Source organism: Panulirus ornatus, chromosome 47, assembly GCF_036320965.1.
Source record: "Panulirus ornatus isolate Po-2019 chromosome 47, ASM3632096v1, whole genome shotgun sequence".
NCBI lineage: Eukaryota > Metazoa > Arthropoda > Malacostraca > Decapoda > Palinuridae > Panulirus > Panulirus ornatus.
Window position 1 is genome coordinate 23,215,333 of NC_092270.1, and position 15,928 is coordinate 23,231,260.

At 41.0% G+C, this 15,928-nt stretch overlaps 1 protein-coding gene across 9 annotated transcripts in view; it reads left to right on the forward strand.

Annotated features, from left to right (window-relative positions):
• The window catches only part of LOC139763685 (uncharacterized), a 265,984-nt gene that overhangs the window by 242,289 nt on the left and 7,767 nt on the right, over positions 1 to 15,928 (forward strand). For 7 of the 9 annotated variants that reach the window (XM_071689996.1, XM_071690001.1, XM_071690002.1 and 4 more), the window contains 2 exons: positions 9,337 to 9,364; positions 9,652 to 11,785. The exons of 1 other annotated variant lie outside the window; for it this stretch is intronic. In XM_071689996.1, the coding sequence (XP_071546097.1) occupies positions 9,337 to 9,364; positions 9,652 to 9,663 (40 nt within the window). In that variant the 3' untranslated portion in view covers positions 9,664 to 11,785. Of the gene's footprint in view, positions 1 to 9,336; positions 9,365 to 9,651; positions 11,786 to 15,928 lie in introns of those variants that run through there. One more of the 9 variants, XM_071689999.1, reaches the window with a different exon arrangement.

The window sequence follows — 15,928 nt, forward strand, 5'->3', positions numbered from 1 at the left end:
GGGGCCTGAACATGCAGGAGGGTGAAAGGAGGGCAAGGAATAGAGTGAATTGGAGCGATGTGGTATACCGGGGTTGACGTGCTGTCAGTGGATTGAATCAAGGCATGTGAAGCGTCTGGGGTAAACCATGGAAAGCTGTGTAGGTATGTATATTTGCGTGTGTGGACGTATGTATATACATGTGTATGGGGGGGGGGGTTGGGCCATTTCTTTCGTCTGTTTCCTTGCGCTACCTCGCAAACGCGGGAGACAGCGACAAAGTATAAAAAAAATATATATATATATATATATATATATATATATATGTATTTTTTTTATTATACTTTGTCGCTGTCTCCCGCGTTTGCGAGGTAGCGCAAGGAAACAGACGAAAGAAATGTATATGTATATATACATGTATATGTATATATATGTATATTTTATTTTTTTTTGCTTTGTCGCTGTCTCCTGCGTTTGCGAGGTAGCGCAAGGAAACAGACGAAAGAAATGGCCCAACCCACCCCCATACACATGTATATACATACATCCACACACGCAAATATACATACCTACACAGCTTTCCATGGTTTACCCCAGACGCTTCACATGCCCTGATTCAATCCACTGACAGCACGTTAACCCCGGTATACCACATCGATCCAATTCACTCTATTCCTTGCCCTCCTTTCACCCTCCTGCATGTTCAGGCCCTGATCACACAAAATCTTTTTCACTCCATCTTTCCACCTCCAGTTTGGTCTCCCACTTCTCCTCGTTCCCTCCACCTCCGACACATATATCCTCTTGGTCAATCTTTCCTCACTCATTCTTTCCATGTGCCCAAACCATTTCAAAACACCCTCTTCTGCTCTCTCAACCACGCTCTTTATATTTCCACACATCTCTCTTACCCTTACGTTACTTACTCGATCAAACCACCTCACACCACACATTGTCCTCAAACATCTCATTTCCAGCACATCCATCCTCCTGTGTACAACTCTATCCATAGCCCATGCCTCGCAACCATACAACATTGTTGGAACCACTATTCCTTCAAACATACCCATTTTTGCTTTCCGAGATAATGTTCTCGACTTCCACACATTCTTCAAGGCTCCCAGAATTTTCGCCCCCTCCCCCACCCTATGATCCACTTCCGCTTCCATGGTTCCATCCGCTGCCAGATCCACTCCCAGATATCTAAAACACTTTACTTCCTCCAGTTTTTCTCCATTCAAACTTACCTCCCAATTGACTTGACCCTCAACCCTACTGTACCTAATAACCTTGCTCTTATTCACATTTACTCTTAACTTTCTTAATATATATATATATATATATATATATATATATATATATATATATATATATATATATATATTTCTTTTCTTTCATACTATTCGCCATTTCCCGTGTCAGCTAGGTAGCGTTAAGAACAGAGGACTGGGCCTCTGAGGAAACATCCTCATCCAGCCCCCTTCTCTGTTCCTTCCTTTGGAAAAAAAAAAAAAAAAAAAAAAGGAACAGAGAATGGGGCTAGGTGAGGATATTCCCTCAGAGGCCCAGTCCTCTGTTCTTAACGCTACCTTGCTAATGCGGGAAATGGCGAATAGTTTGAAAGAAAGAAAGAATATATATATACATATGCCCATACATGCACATATTCATATCTGTACATATCAACATGTACACATGTACATATTCATATTTGCTTGCCTTCATCCATTGCTGGTGCTACCAGCCCCACAGGAAACAGCATGGCTACTCTCCTGCCTCAGCAAGGTAGTGCCAGGAAAACACAAAAAAAAGGCTACATTTATTCACACTCAGTCTCTAGTTGTCATGTGTAATGCACCAAAACCATAGCTCCCTCTCCACATCCAGGCCCCACAGACCGTTCCATGGTTTACCCCATATGTTTCACATGCCCTGGTTCAATCCATTGACAGCACATCGACCTCGGTATACCATGTACTTCCAATTCCCTCTGTTCCTTGCATGCCACTCACTCTCCTGTATGTTCAGGCCCCGATCACTCAAAATCTTTTTCACTCCATCCTTCCTCCTCCAGTTTGGTCTCCCACTTCTCCTTGTTCCCTCCACCTCTGACACATATATCCTCTTTGTCAATCTTTCCTCTCATTCTCTCCATATGTCCGAGTCATTTCAACACATCTTCTACTCTTTCATCCACACTCTTTTATTTCCACACATCTCCCTTACCCTTTCATTGCTTACTCAGTCAAACCTCCTCACACCATATATTGTCCTCAGACATTTCATTTCCAATACATCCACCCTCCTTTGTACAACCCTATCTGTAGCCCATGCCTCACATCCACATAATGGTGTTGGAACTACTATTACATCAAATATACCAATTTTTGCTCTCTGCGATAACATTCTCTCCTTCCACACATTCTTCATGGCTCCCAGAACCTTCGCCCCCTCCTCCACCCTGTGACTCACTTCCACTTCCATGGTTCCTTTCACTGCTGAGTCCACTTACAGATATCTAAAATACTTCACTTCCTCCAATTTTTCTCCATTCTAACTTACATCCCAATTAACTTGTCCTTCAACCCTCCTGAACCTAATAACCTTGCTCTTATTCACACTTACTCTACTTTCTCCTTTCACACAACTTTTCCAAATTCAGTCACCAACTTCTACAGTTTCTCACTCGAATCAGCCACCAGAGCTGTATCATCTGCGAACAACAAGTGACTCACTTCCTAGGCCCTCTCATCCTCAACAGACTGCATACTCGCCAATCTCTCCAAAACTCTTGCATTTACTTCCCTAACCACCCCATCCAGAAACAAATCAAATAACCATGGGGACATTACACATTCCCCCCGCAAACTGACCTTCACATCCTTGGTAAAAACTTTTCATGGTTTCTAGCAGCTTACCTCCCACACCATATACTCTTAAGACCTTCCACAAAGCATCTCTATCAATCTATCATATGCCTTCTCCATATCCATAAATGCTTCATACAAATCCATTTGTTTTTATAAGTATTTCTCACACACACTCTTCAAAGCAAACACGTGATCCACAACCTCTACCACTCCTGAAACCACACTGCTCTTCCCCAATCTGATGCTCTGTACATGCCTCCACCCTCTCAATTAATACCATCCCATGTAATTTCCCAGGAATACTCAACAAACTTATACCTTTGTAGTTTGAACTCTCACTTTTATCCCCTTTGCCTTTGTACAATGGCACTATTCATGCATTCTGCCAATCCTCAGGCACTTTACCATGATCCATACATACACTGAATATCCTTACCAACTAATCAACCACACAGACACCCCTTTTCTTCATAAATTCTTCTGCAATACCATCCAAATCTACCACCTTGCTGAATCTCCTCTTCTGCAAAGTTTCATCACCTCTTCTCTCTTAACCAAACCATTCTGTCTGACCTCTCACTTCCCACACCACCCTGAACAAAACACCCTACATATGCTACTCTATCATCAAACACATTCAATAAACCTTCAAAATACTCACTCCATCTCCTTCTCACCTCATCATTACCCGTTACTTCCCCCCCTTCACCTATGTTCCCATTTGTTCCCTTGTCTTATGCATGTTATTTCCCTCCTTCCAGAACATTTCTTTATTTTCCCTAAAGTTTTATGATACTTTCTCACCCCAACTCTCCTTTGCAAACCTTGCACCTTCCTCTTGACCTCCTGCCACTTTCTTTTATATTCTCAGTCATTGGCACTTCTTCTTTGTATCATCCAAATGCCTCTTTTTTCTCTTTCACTAACAATTCTACTTCTTCATCCCACCACTCACTACCCTTTCTAATCTGCCCACCTCCCACTTTTCTCATGCCACACGCATCTTTTGCACATGCCATCAGTGCTTCCCTAAATACATCCCATACCTCACCCACTCGCCTCGCATCATTTGCTCTCACCTTTTGCCATTGTACACTTAATCTCTCCGGGTACTTCCTCACACAAGTGGCCTTTCCAAGCTCATTTACTCTCACCACTCTTCTCCCCAACATTCTTTCTTCTTTTTTGAAAACCTCTATGAATCTTCACCTTCGCCTCCACAAGATAATGATCAGACATCCCTCCAGCTGCCCCTCTCAGCACATTATCATCCAAAAGTTTTTCTTTTACACACCTATCAACATGCAATTCAATAATGCCCTACTCACGTACGTATACTTATGTATATCTTTCTTTTTAAACCAGGTATTCTTAATCACCAATCCATTTTCAGCACACAAATCCACAAGCTCTTCACCACTTCCATCCACAATACTTAATACCCTATGGACACCAGTTATACCCTCAACTGCCTCATTACTCACCTTCACATTTAAATCACCCATCACTAATACCTGGTCTTGGGCATCAAAGCTACTGACACACTCACTTAGCTGCGCCCAATACGCTTGTCTCTCATGATCATTCTCCTCATTACCAGCTGCATAAGCACCAATAATCATCCATTTCTCTCCATCCACTTTCAGTTTTACCCACATCAATCTAGAATTTACTTTCATACACTCTCCACTCTGTCACACACTCCCACAACTCTTGCTTTAGAAGTAGTGCTACAACTTCCTTAGCTTTTGTCTTCTCACCAAACCCTGACTTTACTCCCAAGACTTTTCCAAACTATTCTTCCCCTTTACCCTTGAGCTTTGTTTTTCTTAGAGCTAGAGTATCCAGGTTTCTTTCCTCAAACATACTATCTATCTCCTTTCTTCCCATCTTGGTTACATCCATACACATTCAGACACCCCATATATATATATATATTTATATATGGTGTGAGGTGGTTTGGTCGAGTAAGTAATTATAGGGTAAGAGGGATGTGTGGTAATAAAAAGAGTGTGGTTGAGAGAGCAGAAGAGGGTGTTTTGAAATGGTTTGGTCACATGGAGAGAATGAGTGAGGAAAGATTGACCAAGAGGATATATGTGTCAGAGGTGGAGGGAATGAGGAGAAGTGGGAGACCAAGTTGGAGGTGGATAGATGGAGTGAAAAAAATTTTGAGTGATTGGGGCCTGAACATACAGGAGGATGAAAGGCGTGCAAGGAATAGAGTGAATTGGAACGATGTGGTATACCGGGGTCGACGTGCTATCAATGGATTGAACCAGGGCATGTGAAGCGTCTGGGGTAAACCATGGAAAGTTCTGTGGGGCCTGGATGTGGAAAGGGAGCTGTGGTTTCGGTGCATTATTACATGACAGCTAGAGACTGAGTGTAAATGAAAGTGGCCTTTGTTGTCTTTTCCTAGCGCTACCTCATGCACATGCGGGGGAAGGAGGTTGTTCTTTCATGGGTGGCGGGGTGGCGATGGGAATGAATAAAGGCAGACAGTATGAATTATGTACATGGGCATATATGTTACGTTGAGATGTATATATATGTATACGTTGAGATGTATAGCTATGTATATTTGCGTGTGTGGACGTGTATGTATATACATGTGTATGTGGGTGGGTTGGGCCTTTCTTTTGTCTGTTTCCTTGCGCTACCTCGCTAACGCGGGAGACAGCAACAAGGTAAAGTAAGTGAATATGAATATATTTATTTATTATACTTTGTTGCTTTCTCCCGTGTTAGCGAGGCAGTGCAAAGAAACAGACAAAAGAATGGCCTAACCCACCCACATACACATGTATATACATACATGTCCACACACGCACATATACATACATACCTATACATTTCAACGTATACATATATGTACATACACAGACATATACACATGTACATAATTCATACTTGCTGCCTTTATTCATTCCCGTCGCTACCCCACCACACATGAAATGACAACCCCCTCCCCCCGCATGTGTGCGAATTAGCACTAGGAAAAGACAACAAAGGCCACATTCGTTCACACTCAGTCTCTAGCTATCATGTATAATGCACTGAAACCAAAGCACCCTTTCCACATCCAGGCCCTACAAAACTTTCCATGGTTTATCCCAGCACTTCACATGCCCTGGTTCAATCCATTGACAGCACACCGACCCCGGTATACCACATCGTTCCAATTCACTCTTCCTTGCATGCCTTTCACCCTCCTGTACGTTCAGGCCCTGATCGCTCAAAATCTTTTCCACTCCATCCTTCCACCTGAAATTTGGTCTCCCACTTCTCCTCGTTCCCTCCAAATCAGACACACATATCCTCTTGGTCAATCTTTCCTCACTCATTCTCTCCATGTGACCAAACCATTTCAAAACACCCTCTTCTGCTCTCTCAACCACACTCTTTATATTACCACACATCTCTCTTACCCTTTCATTACGTACTCTATCAAACCACCTCACACCACATATTGTTCTCAAACATCTCATTTCCAACACATCCACCCTCCTCCGCACAACCCTATCTATAGCCCACGCCTCGCAACCATATAACATTGTTGGAACCACTATTCCTTCAAACATACCCATTTTTGCTTTCCGAGATAATGTTCTCACCTTCCACGCATTCTTCACTGCTCCCAGAACTTTCCTTCACCCTGTGACTCGCTTCCGTTTCCATCCACTGCCACATCCACTCCCAGTTATTTAAAACACTTCACTTCCTCCAGTTTTTCTCCATTCAAACTTACCTCCCAATTGACTTGTCCCTCAACCCTACTGTACCTAATAACTTGCTTTTATTCACATTTACTCTCAGCTTTCTTCTTTCACACACTTTACCAAACTCAGTCACCAGCTTCTGCAGTTTCTCACCCAAATCAGCCACCAGTGCTGTATCATCAGCGAACAACAACTGACTCACTTCCCAAGCTCTCTCATCCACAACAAACTGCATACTTACCCCTCTTTCCAACACTTGCATTCACCTCCCTGACAACCCCATCCATAAACAAATTAAACAACCATCACGCACCCCTGCCGCAAACCAACATTCACTGAGAACCAATCACTTTTCTTTCTTCCTACATGTACACATGCCTTACATCCTCGATAATAACTTTTCACTGCTTCTAAAAACTTGCCTCCCACACCATATATTCTTAATACCTTCTACAGAGCATCTCTATTAACTCTATCATATGCCTTTTCCAGATCCATAAATGTATGGACATGTATGTACAGCATGTATGTACATATTCATACATGCTGCCCTCATCCATTCCCGCTGCCACCCCGCCACACATGAAATGGAACCCCCTCCTCGCGCATACGCACGAGGTAGCGCTAGGAAAAGACAACAAAGGCCACATTCGTCCACACTCAGTCTCTATCTGCCATGTGTAATGCACTGAAACCATAGCTCCCTTTCCGCATTCAGGCCCCACAAAACTTTCCATGATTTACCCCAGATGCTTCACAAGCCCTGGTTCAATCCATTGACAGCATGTCGACCCAGATATACCACATTGTTCCAATTCACTCTATTCCTTGCACGCCTTTCACCCTCTTGTACATTCAGGCCCCAATCGCTCAAAATCTTTTTCACTCCATCCTTCCACCTCCAATTTGGTCTCCTACTTCTCGTTCCCTCCACCTCTGACACATGTATCTCATTTCCAACACATCTACTACCCTCCTCTGCACAACCCTATCTAAAGCCCAAGCCTCACAACCGTATAACATTGTTGGAACCACCATTCCTTCAACCATATCCATTTTTGCTCTCCGAGATAATGCTCTCACCTTCCATACGTTCTTCAACGCTCCCAGAACCTTTGCCCCCTCCCCCACCCTGTGACTTGCTTCTGCTTCCATGATTCCATCCACTGCTAAATCCACTCCCAAATATCTAAAACTCTTCACTTCCTCCAGTTTTTCTCCATTGAAACTTTCCTCCCAAATTACTTGTCCCTCAACCCTACTGAACCTAATAACCTTGCTCTTATTCACATTTACTCCCAGCTTTCTTCTTTCACACATTTTACCAAACTCAGTCACCAACTTCTGCGGTTTCTCACTTGAATCAGCCACCATCACTGTACATCACCAAACAGCAATTGACTCACTTCCCAAGCCCTCTCATTGACAACAGACTGTATACTTTCCCCTCTCTCCAAAACTCTTGCATTCACCTCCCTGACAACTTTATCCATAAACAAATTAAACAACCATGGAGACACCACGCACCCTTGCCGCAAACTGACATTCACTAGGAACCAAGCACTTTCCTTTCTTCCTGCTCGTACACATGCCTTACATCCTCGATAAAAACTTTTCACTGCTTCTAGCAACTTGCCTCCCACACCATATACTCTTAATACCTTCCACAGAGCATGTCTACCAACTCTATGATTTTCCTTTTCCAGATCCATAAAGGCTACATACAAATCCATTTGTTTTCCTAAGTATTTCTCACATACATTCTTCAAAGCAAACACCTGATCCACACATCCTCTACCACTTTTGAAACCACGCTGCTCTTCCCCAATCTGATGCTCTGTACATGCCTTTGCCCTCTCACTCAATACCCTACCATATAATTTCCCAGGAATACTCAACAAACTTTTACCTCTGTAATTTGAACACTCGCCTTTTTCCCCTATGCCTTTGTACAATGGCACTATGTATGCATTCCGCCTATCCTGAGGCACTTCACCATGAGCCATACTTACATTGAATATCCTCACCAACCAGTCAACAATGCAGTCACCCCCTTTATTAACAAATTCCACTGCAATACCATCCAAACCCTCCACCTTGCCGGCTTTCATCATCCTCAAAGCTTTCACTACCTCTTCTCTATTTAACAAACCATTCTTCCTGACCCTCTCACTTCACACACCACCTCGACTAAAACTCCCCATATCTGCCACTCTATCATCTAACACATTCAACAAACCTTCAAAATACTCATTCCATCTCCTTCTCACATCACCACTTCTTGTTATTACCTCCCTATTAGCCATTCTTGTTGTAGTAAGTTGACATCAGGAGCAAATGAACTGTTTCTTATTTGCACATATCCAGTCTGTGACTTACATGTGTAACATGCCAAAACCACAGCCTGCCATTCACATGGAAGCCCCACAGACCATTTCATTGTTGACTTTGACCACTTAATTTGCCCTGGGTTTATTCCACTGAAGGCGCGTGTCTCCCTTTCCATATAGAATATGGGTCCAATCCAGTAAGATGCATTTCTTTTTTCCAGGAACTCGTAAATGTTGTTTATACCATAAAGTCAGGGTTGTTGAAAGTAAAGCACTTTTTCATTGAAGACCTGCAATACTAAATTCCTTATATTATGTTATCAGTGTTATGTATGCTGTCTATTCCTGGATCAAGTCATGCCAATTTTTAGATGCCTATCAGGTTAATACATGTGGCTAACCATTTTCTTTCTCACATGGCACTGCATCCTACAGACCAACGGTGATGGTAGGCTGTGATAAGGTAAATATGGCTGTATTCCTATCTCTCTTTAGGAATTTGAAATTTTTGATTTTGACAAAATTTTTGAATATGTATTAGCATATTTTCGAAAAATCTAAAGAAGACAGGTCTTTCATTTAAATTCTGATTATGCTGATCACTTACATATATTGTATTGATTACTTGCAATATGCATTCATTCATTAGCAGAACGATAACTCATTTCATTCTGAAATATTAGATATTTCATTGATAGTTTTACCCTTATAATTCGTCATTAATCAGTACTGAAATTTTTGTCACAACAGCATCTGCAATGATCTTTGCCCCTTCCATGATTGGTTACATCACCAAGGTGTAGTATGGATGCTACACTTGTTAGGCCCATTCCACTAGTCTCCGATATGCTTGTATTTCTCAACTTTGCTTTTGGCCAGTGTCAGCCTATTGTCCTATGAGCCAGGATGCACTTTTCTTTGTCAGGGACATGTACCTTAAAAGCCTCTTTGCTCAGGAGAATGACATTATACAAATGAAAGGAAATGTACTTTTGTAAATAGTAATACTGTTATTGTAAATGTTAATGTACTGAACTGCAATGTAGTTGATAATAAGAGGCATTTTTTTTTTTCAAATAACTTCTTCGCTGACAGTAAAAATAATTGTTGTACGGTGGAGTACATTTACTTCCTTGGATTTCTCATTGAGTGTACCAACCATTTTTGTGCCTTATGAATGTCAAAAGGTCTTATGGAAATTGCCAGTCCATACATCCTTATTGGATAAATACCAGGCAACATCACATTGTGCATTAGTCCTGTGCTTGAAGTCAGTGTGGTTGCTTCACTTGTAAAACTGTAGTAAATACCTTTTTTACACAAATGGGGAATTTTTAATGATGTATCAAAAATTTTAGCCCTCAACCCGTACATGAATGGTGATGTCGGTTATCATTGTATGATATAAATCTGAAGGCTAAACCTTATGAATAAATCAAAATGTTTTATGATTTGCAAAATATTTCAAAATACAATTAAGGATTGGGTATATTGTAATGCATTTTAACAGTTGTCCTATTAAAATCATTGCCTTGTGGACTGACCACCTTCTATGTTATTAGTTAAATAATGATGCTCCATAGAAAATTAATTACAGCTAACCTGCCAAATAAGTCAAGAAATCATTTTATACCTACCTATTTTCATTAAGTTATGGATAGCAAAGCAATTTTTTTCTTGGTGGGCTTAAACATTAAGGAAGATTTCAATTACGTATCGGATCTAATCATCCAACAGTCAGCTGTTGCTATTTAGTTATAAGTTGGTCATGTACTGCCAACCCAGTTAGCATGGTCTGATTCAAAGGGAATGTCCCTTTAAACATATTCAGCTCTGAATATTTGTAACTGGTTTATTGGGGTAAATTCTTTTTTATTCATGTTTATTGTTAAGCTTCATTAAAGAATATTTTAGCTAATTGCTTTAAATGATATATGATATTTGTGAATATTGAGACTTACAATGATATGTGGTTTCTCTAAGGAAATACCACACCCAGTTGTAGTGTAAGTTAAATATTTGTATGCAAGTCACATTAAGTTTATGAACTGACCACTTTATCATTGTTCTTCATGGCTTATTGTATGACTTCATTTATGTAAAGCTATATTTTATGCATCTTATTAATTGGACAACAATTTGAATTTAACAATCTAGTGCAGTCATGTTTCTTGGACAGCTGAAGTGCAGCTTTAATGTAATAAGAGGGCCCTGCTTACCAAATAACAGTATGATTATTATAAATTATGAAGTATTTATGATGAAATAAGTGATCAGCAAAAGTTCAGTTATGTGCCAACATTTGTTTTTGAAAATCCTTTTCACTGGTTATACTGTTTGGTCAGGGCACTTGGGATGACAGACAGATATCTTATGCTTTTTTGTAACAGGATTTTTATACCTCAAATGTTTAATCAGCTGGACTAGAAAAGACAAAGATTTTGTTACCCAAGGGAGTAACTCAGTGTATTGAAAATTGATGAACAAGAATCATTGTAAAGAACAACAGGATTGCATTGTTGTGAGCTGAAATTATATAAGTTGTCACAGAGATGACGAAGTTTTGATATGGTTTAGGAAAGAGAGACTTCATACACCCACTAGTGTAAATTTTTTTTACATATATATCTGTTGAAAGTTGTAAAGCTATTGCTCTAATTTTCTTTTCAAATGTGGCTAGCACCCTCATTGTCAGTGTTTCCACTGGCATAATGTTAATACTTTTATGTATAAATTCATGAAGTTCTCCAAATGGCAGTGCTGTATCCAAGCAATGCATATATGCACCACAGGATTAAAAAAAAGAAAAGTTGCAGCAATAGGGTAATTGTTGAGAGAGAGTGGATGCAACTACTGCAGCAGGCATAAATCAGTAACTACATTATATTCACTGGATTTTGTGTTTTCATTTGAAAAATATTATGTTTATACTTGCAATAAATCAAAGGAGCCACTAAGTATAAAAAACAGAACTATGCATGTGTCATAGTAACAAGGCAGTAAAAATTTAAGTAACAGTTGGCTCATGCAGACACCCTTAGGTGTTGCTGTTCAGTAGGTTTTACTTTTTTCCGTTCAAGGCTCCAATTATTCCCCTGAGTGTGGCAGTGAAAATATCTATGGGAACAATGCTTCTGGTGATGCACTCAGATAACCCCTCCACTTTCTCAACCATGCCACACACTTTGTCTATGCTATTTAAGCATATAATTGAATAAACAGTCATAATTGTGTAGGGATAAGAGAGAATATTTTAATGTCATTAGTGTTTGCAGTAAGGTGAATAGAAATGGCAAACAGCTTGTGGAATTTTTTGTTAAAAAAGGGCTGGTGGACTGGAAAACCATGTTTAAAAGGGACGTAAAATGACATGTATATACATAAGTATACATGGACAAGGGAGCAAATGGGAACTTCAGTGAAGGGCGCAAATGGGGAGGTGATAACAAGTAGTGGTGATGTGAGAAGGAGATGGAGTGAGTATTTTGAAGGTTTGTTGAATGTGTTTGATGATAGAGTGGCAGATATAGGGTGTTTTGGTCGAGGTGGTGTGCAAAGTGAGAGGGTTAGGGAAAATGATTTGGTAAGCAGAGAAGAGGTAGTAAAAGCTTTGCGGAAGATGAAAGCCGGCAAGGCAGCCGGTTTGGATGGTATTGCAGTGGAATTTATTAAAAAAGGGGGTGACTGTATTATTGACTGGTTGGTAAGGTTATTTAATGTATGTATGACTCATGGTGAGGTGCCTGAGGATTGGCGGAATGCCTGCATAGTGCCATTGTACAAAGGCAAAGGGGATAAGAGTGAGTGCTCAAATTACAGAGGTATAAGTTTGTTGAGGATTCCTGGTAAATTATATGGGAGGGTATTGATTGAGAGGGTGAAGGCATGTACAGAGCATCAGATTGGGGAAGAGCAGTGTGGTTTCAGAAGTGGTAGAGGATGTGTGGATCAGGTGTTTGCTTTGAAGAATGTATGTGAGAAATACTTAGAAAAGCAAATGGATTTGTATGTAGCATTTATGGATCTGGAGAAGGCATATGATAGAGTTGATAGAGATGCTCTGTGGAAGGTATTAAGAATATATGGTGTGGGAGGCAAGTTGTTAGAAGCAGTGAAAAGTTTTATCGAGGATGTAAGGCATGTGTACGTGTAGGAAGAGAGGAAAGTGATTGGTTCTCAGTGAATGTAGGTTTGCGGCAGGGGTGTGTGATGTCTCCATGGTTGTTTAATTTGTTTATGGATGGGGTTGTTAGGGAGGTAAATGCAAGAGTTTTGGAAAGAGGGGCAAGTATGAAGTCTGTTGGGGATGAGAGAGCTTGGGAAGTGAGTCAGTTGTTCGCTGATGATACAGTGCTGGTGGCTGATTCATGTGAGAAACTGCAGAAGCTGGTGACTGAGTTTGGTAAAGTGTGTGAAAGAAGAAAGTTAAGAGTAAATGTGAATAAGAGCAAGGTAATTAGGTACAGTAGGGTTGAGGGTCAAGTCAATTGGGAGGTAAGTTTGAATGGAGAAAAACTGGAGGAAGTAAAGTGTTTTAGATATCTGGGAGTGGATCTGGCAGCGGATGGAACCATGGAAGCGGAAGTAGATCATAGGGTGGGGGAGGGGGCGAAAATCCTGGGAGCCTTGAAGAATGTGTGGAAGTCGAGGACAGTATCTCGGAAAGCAAAAATGGGTATGTTTGAAGGAATAGTGGTTCCAACAATGTTGTATGGTTGCGAGGCGTGGGCTATGGATAGAGTTGTGCGCAGGAGGATGGATGTGCTGGAAATGAGATGTTTGAGGACAATGTGTGGTGTGAGGTGGTTTGATCGAGTAAGCAACGTAAGGGTAAGAGAGATGTGTGGAAATAAAAAGAGTGTGGTTGAGAGAGCAGAAGAGGGTGTTTTGAAATGGTTTGGGCACATGGAGAGAATGAGTGAGGAAAGATTGACCAAGAGGATATATGTGTCAGAGGTGGAGGGAACAAGGAGAAGTGGGAGACCAAATTGGAGGTGGAAAGATGGAGTGAAAAAGATTTTGTGTGATCGGGGCCTGAACATGCAGGAGGGTGAAAGGAGGGCAAGGAATAGAGTGAATTGGATCGATGTGGTATACCGGGGTTGACGTGCTGTCAGTTGATTGAATCAGGGCATGTGAAGCGTCTGGGGTAAACCATGGAAAGCTGTGTAGGTATGTATATTTGCGTGTGTGGACGTGTATGTATATACATGTGTATGGGGGTGGGTTGGGCCATTTCTTTCGTCTGTTTCCTTGCGCTACCTCGCAAACGCGGGAGACAGCGACAAAGCAAAAAAAAAAAAAAAAAAATGGATGAATAGAAAAGATGGTCTGTGGACATTATTGGATTATGTACAGATTGTTGTGAGTGCAAATGAGAGACTTGAATGTGAACTTGCTGAGATAGGTAGCTGGTGGGATGTCTGATCATTACCTGGCTGAGGAGAGAGTGAAGATTTAAAGAGGTTTTTGAGAGGAAGGGTGGTGAAAGTAAGTGAGCTTGAAAGAGGAACTTCGGTGAAGAAATGCAAGTAAAAGATTGAGTGTACAATGGCAAAAGGTGAGAGTGAATGAAGACAGGGGAGTGGGTAAGGAATGAGAGGTATTTGGGGAATCGATGCTGGCAGGTGCAAGAGAAGAGCGTGGCATGTGGAAGGTGGGATCTAGGCTTATAAGAAGGATAGTGAATGTTGGGATGATGAAGTAAGGTTGCTATTGCCAGGAAAGAGAAAGTTGCAAGAGTGATACTTAAAGGGAAGGAGTGCAAGTGATGGAGATCAAGCAAGGAAAGAGAAAGTTGCAAGAGTGATACTTAAAGGGAAGGAGAGCAAGTGATGGAGATCAAGTGGCAGGAGATCAAGAAGTGCAGGGACTGAGAAAGAAGGAAAATTAGAGATGCAGTGAGCACGTATCAGCAAACTTCAGGGAGAAAAAGATAATCTGGAAGGAAATTTCATAGCAGAGTGAGAAAAACATAGAGAACAAATGGGAAGATTGGTGAAGGGGGCAAATTGGGGTGTAGTAACAGGCAGGAATGAAGTGAAGAGGAGATAATTCTGATGGATTGTTGAATGTGTTTGATGATAGGATGGCTAATGTAGGGTGTTTGGGTCAGGGAGATATGCAAAGTGCGAGTCTTAGCAAGTGGTTTAGTGGAGAGAGAAGAGGTGGTTAAAGTCTAGCCTTAGTTGAAATGTGGCTGGAGTGGATGGTATTGCAATTGAATTTCTTAAGAAGGGAGTGAATGTGATCCTGGTTGGTTAGCTGGTTATTTCACTGTATGTATGGATAACAGTGAGGTGCCTCAGGATTTGTGGAATGCATGTATAGGCAAGGGGACAAAACTGAGTGTTTTATATACAGAGGTATAAATTTGTTGAGTGTACCTTTATGTTGTTTGGAAAATTGGTGACTGGGAGGAATTGTCATGCACAGGGCATCAGACTGAGGAAGAACAATGTGGTATCAGGATTGGTAAAGGTTGTGTAGATTAGATGTTTGCCTTGAAGAATGTGTAGTAGGAATTTGTATGTGGCATCTATAGATCTGCAGAAAGCATATAAGCTGGTTGATAGAGATGCTATGTCAATTGTGTTATGAAAATAAGGTGTGGGACAAAAGCCATTAGAAGCTGTGAAGAGTAAGGTGTGTGTGCCTGTAGGTGGCAGTATTGTAACCAGTGAGGTTAGGTGCAGCTGTTACTGTGATAGGCACAGAATTTGGAAAATGTGCATACATATACATTATAATACATATACATTTCATTTCATTTCGTCTGTTTCCTTGCGCTACCTCACAAACGCGGGAGACAGCGACAAAGCAAAATAAATAAATATAAATACATATACATACACAGACATATACATGCATGTACATATTCATACTTGCCTTCGTCCATGGCAAGTGTCGAAAAAGAGGGCAAGTAAGAGTTGGGGTGGGAGAGTATCATTAAATTTTAGGGAGAATAAAAATGTTTTGGAAGTAGGTAAATAATGTGTGTAAGATGAGAACAAATGGGAACATCAGT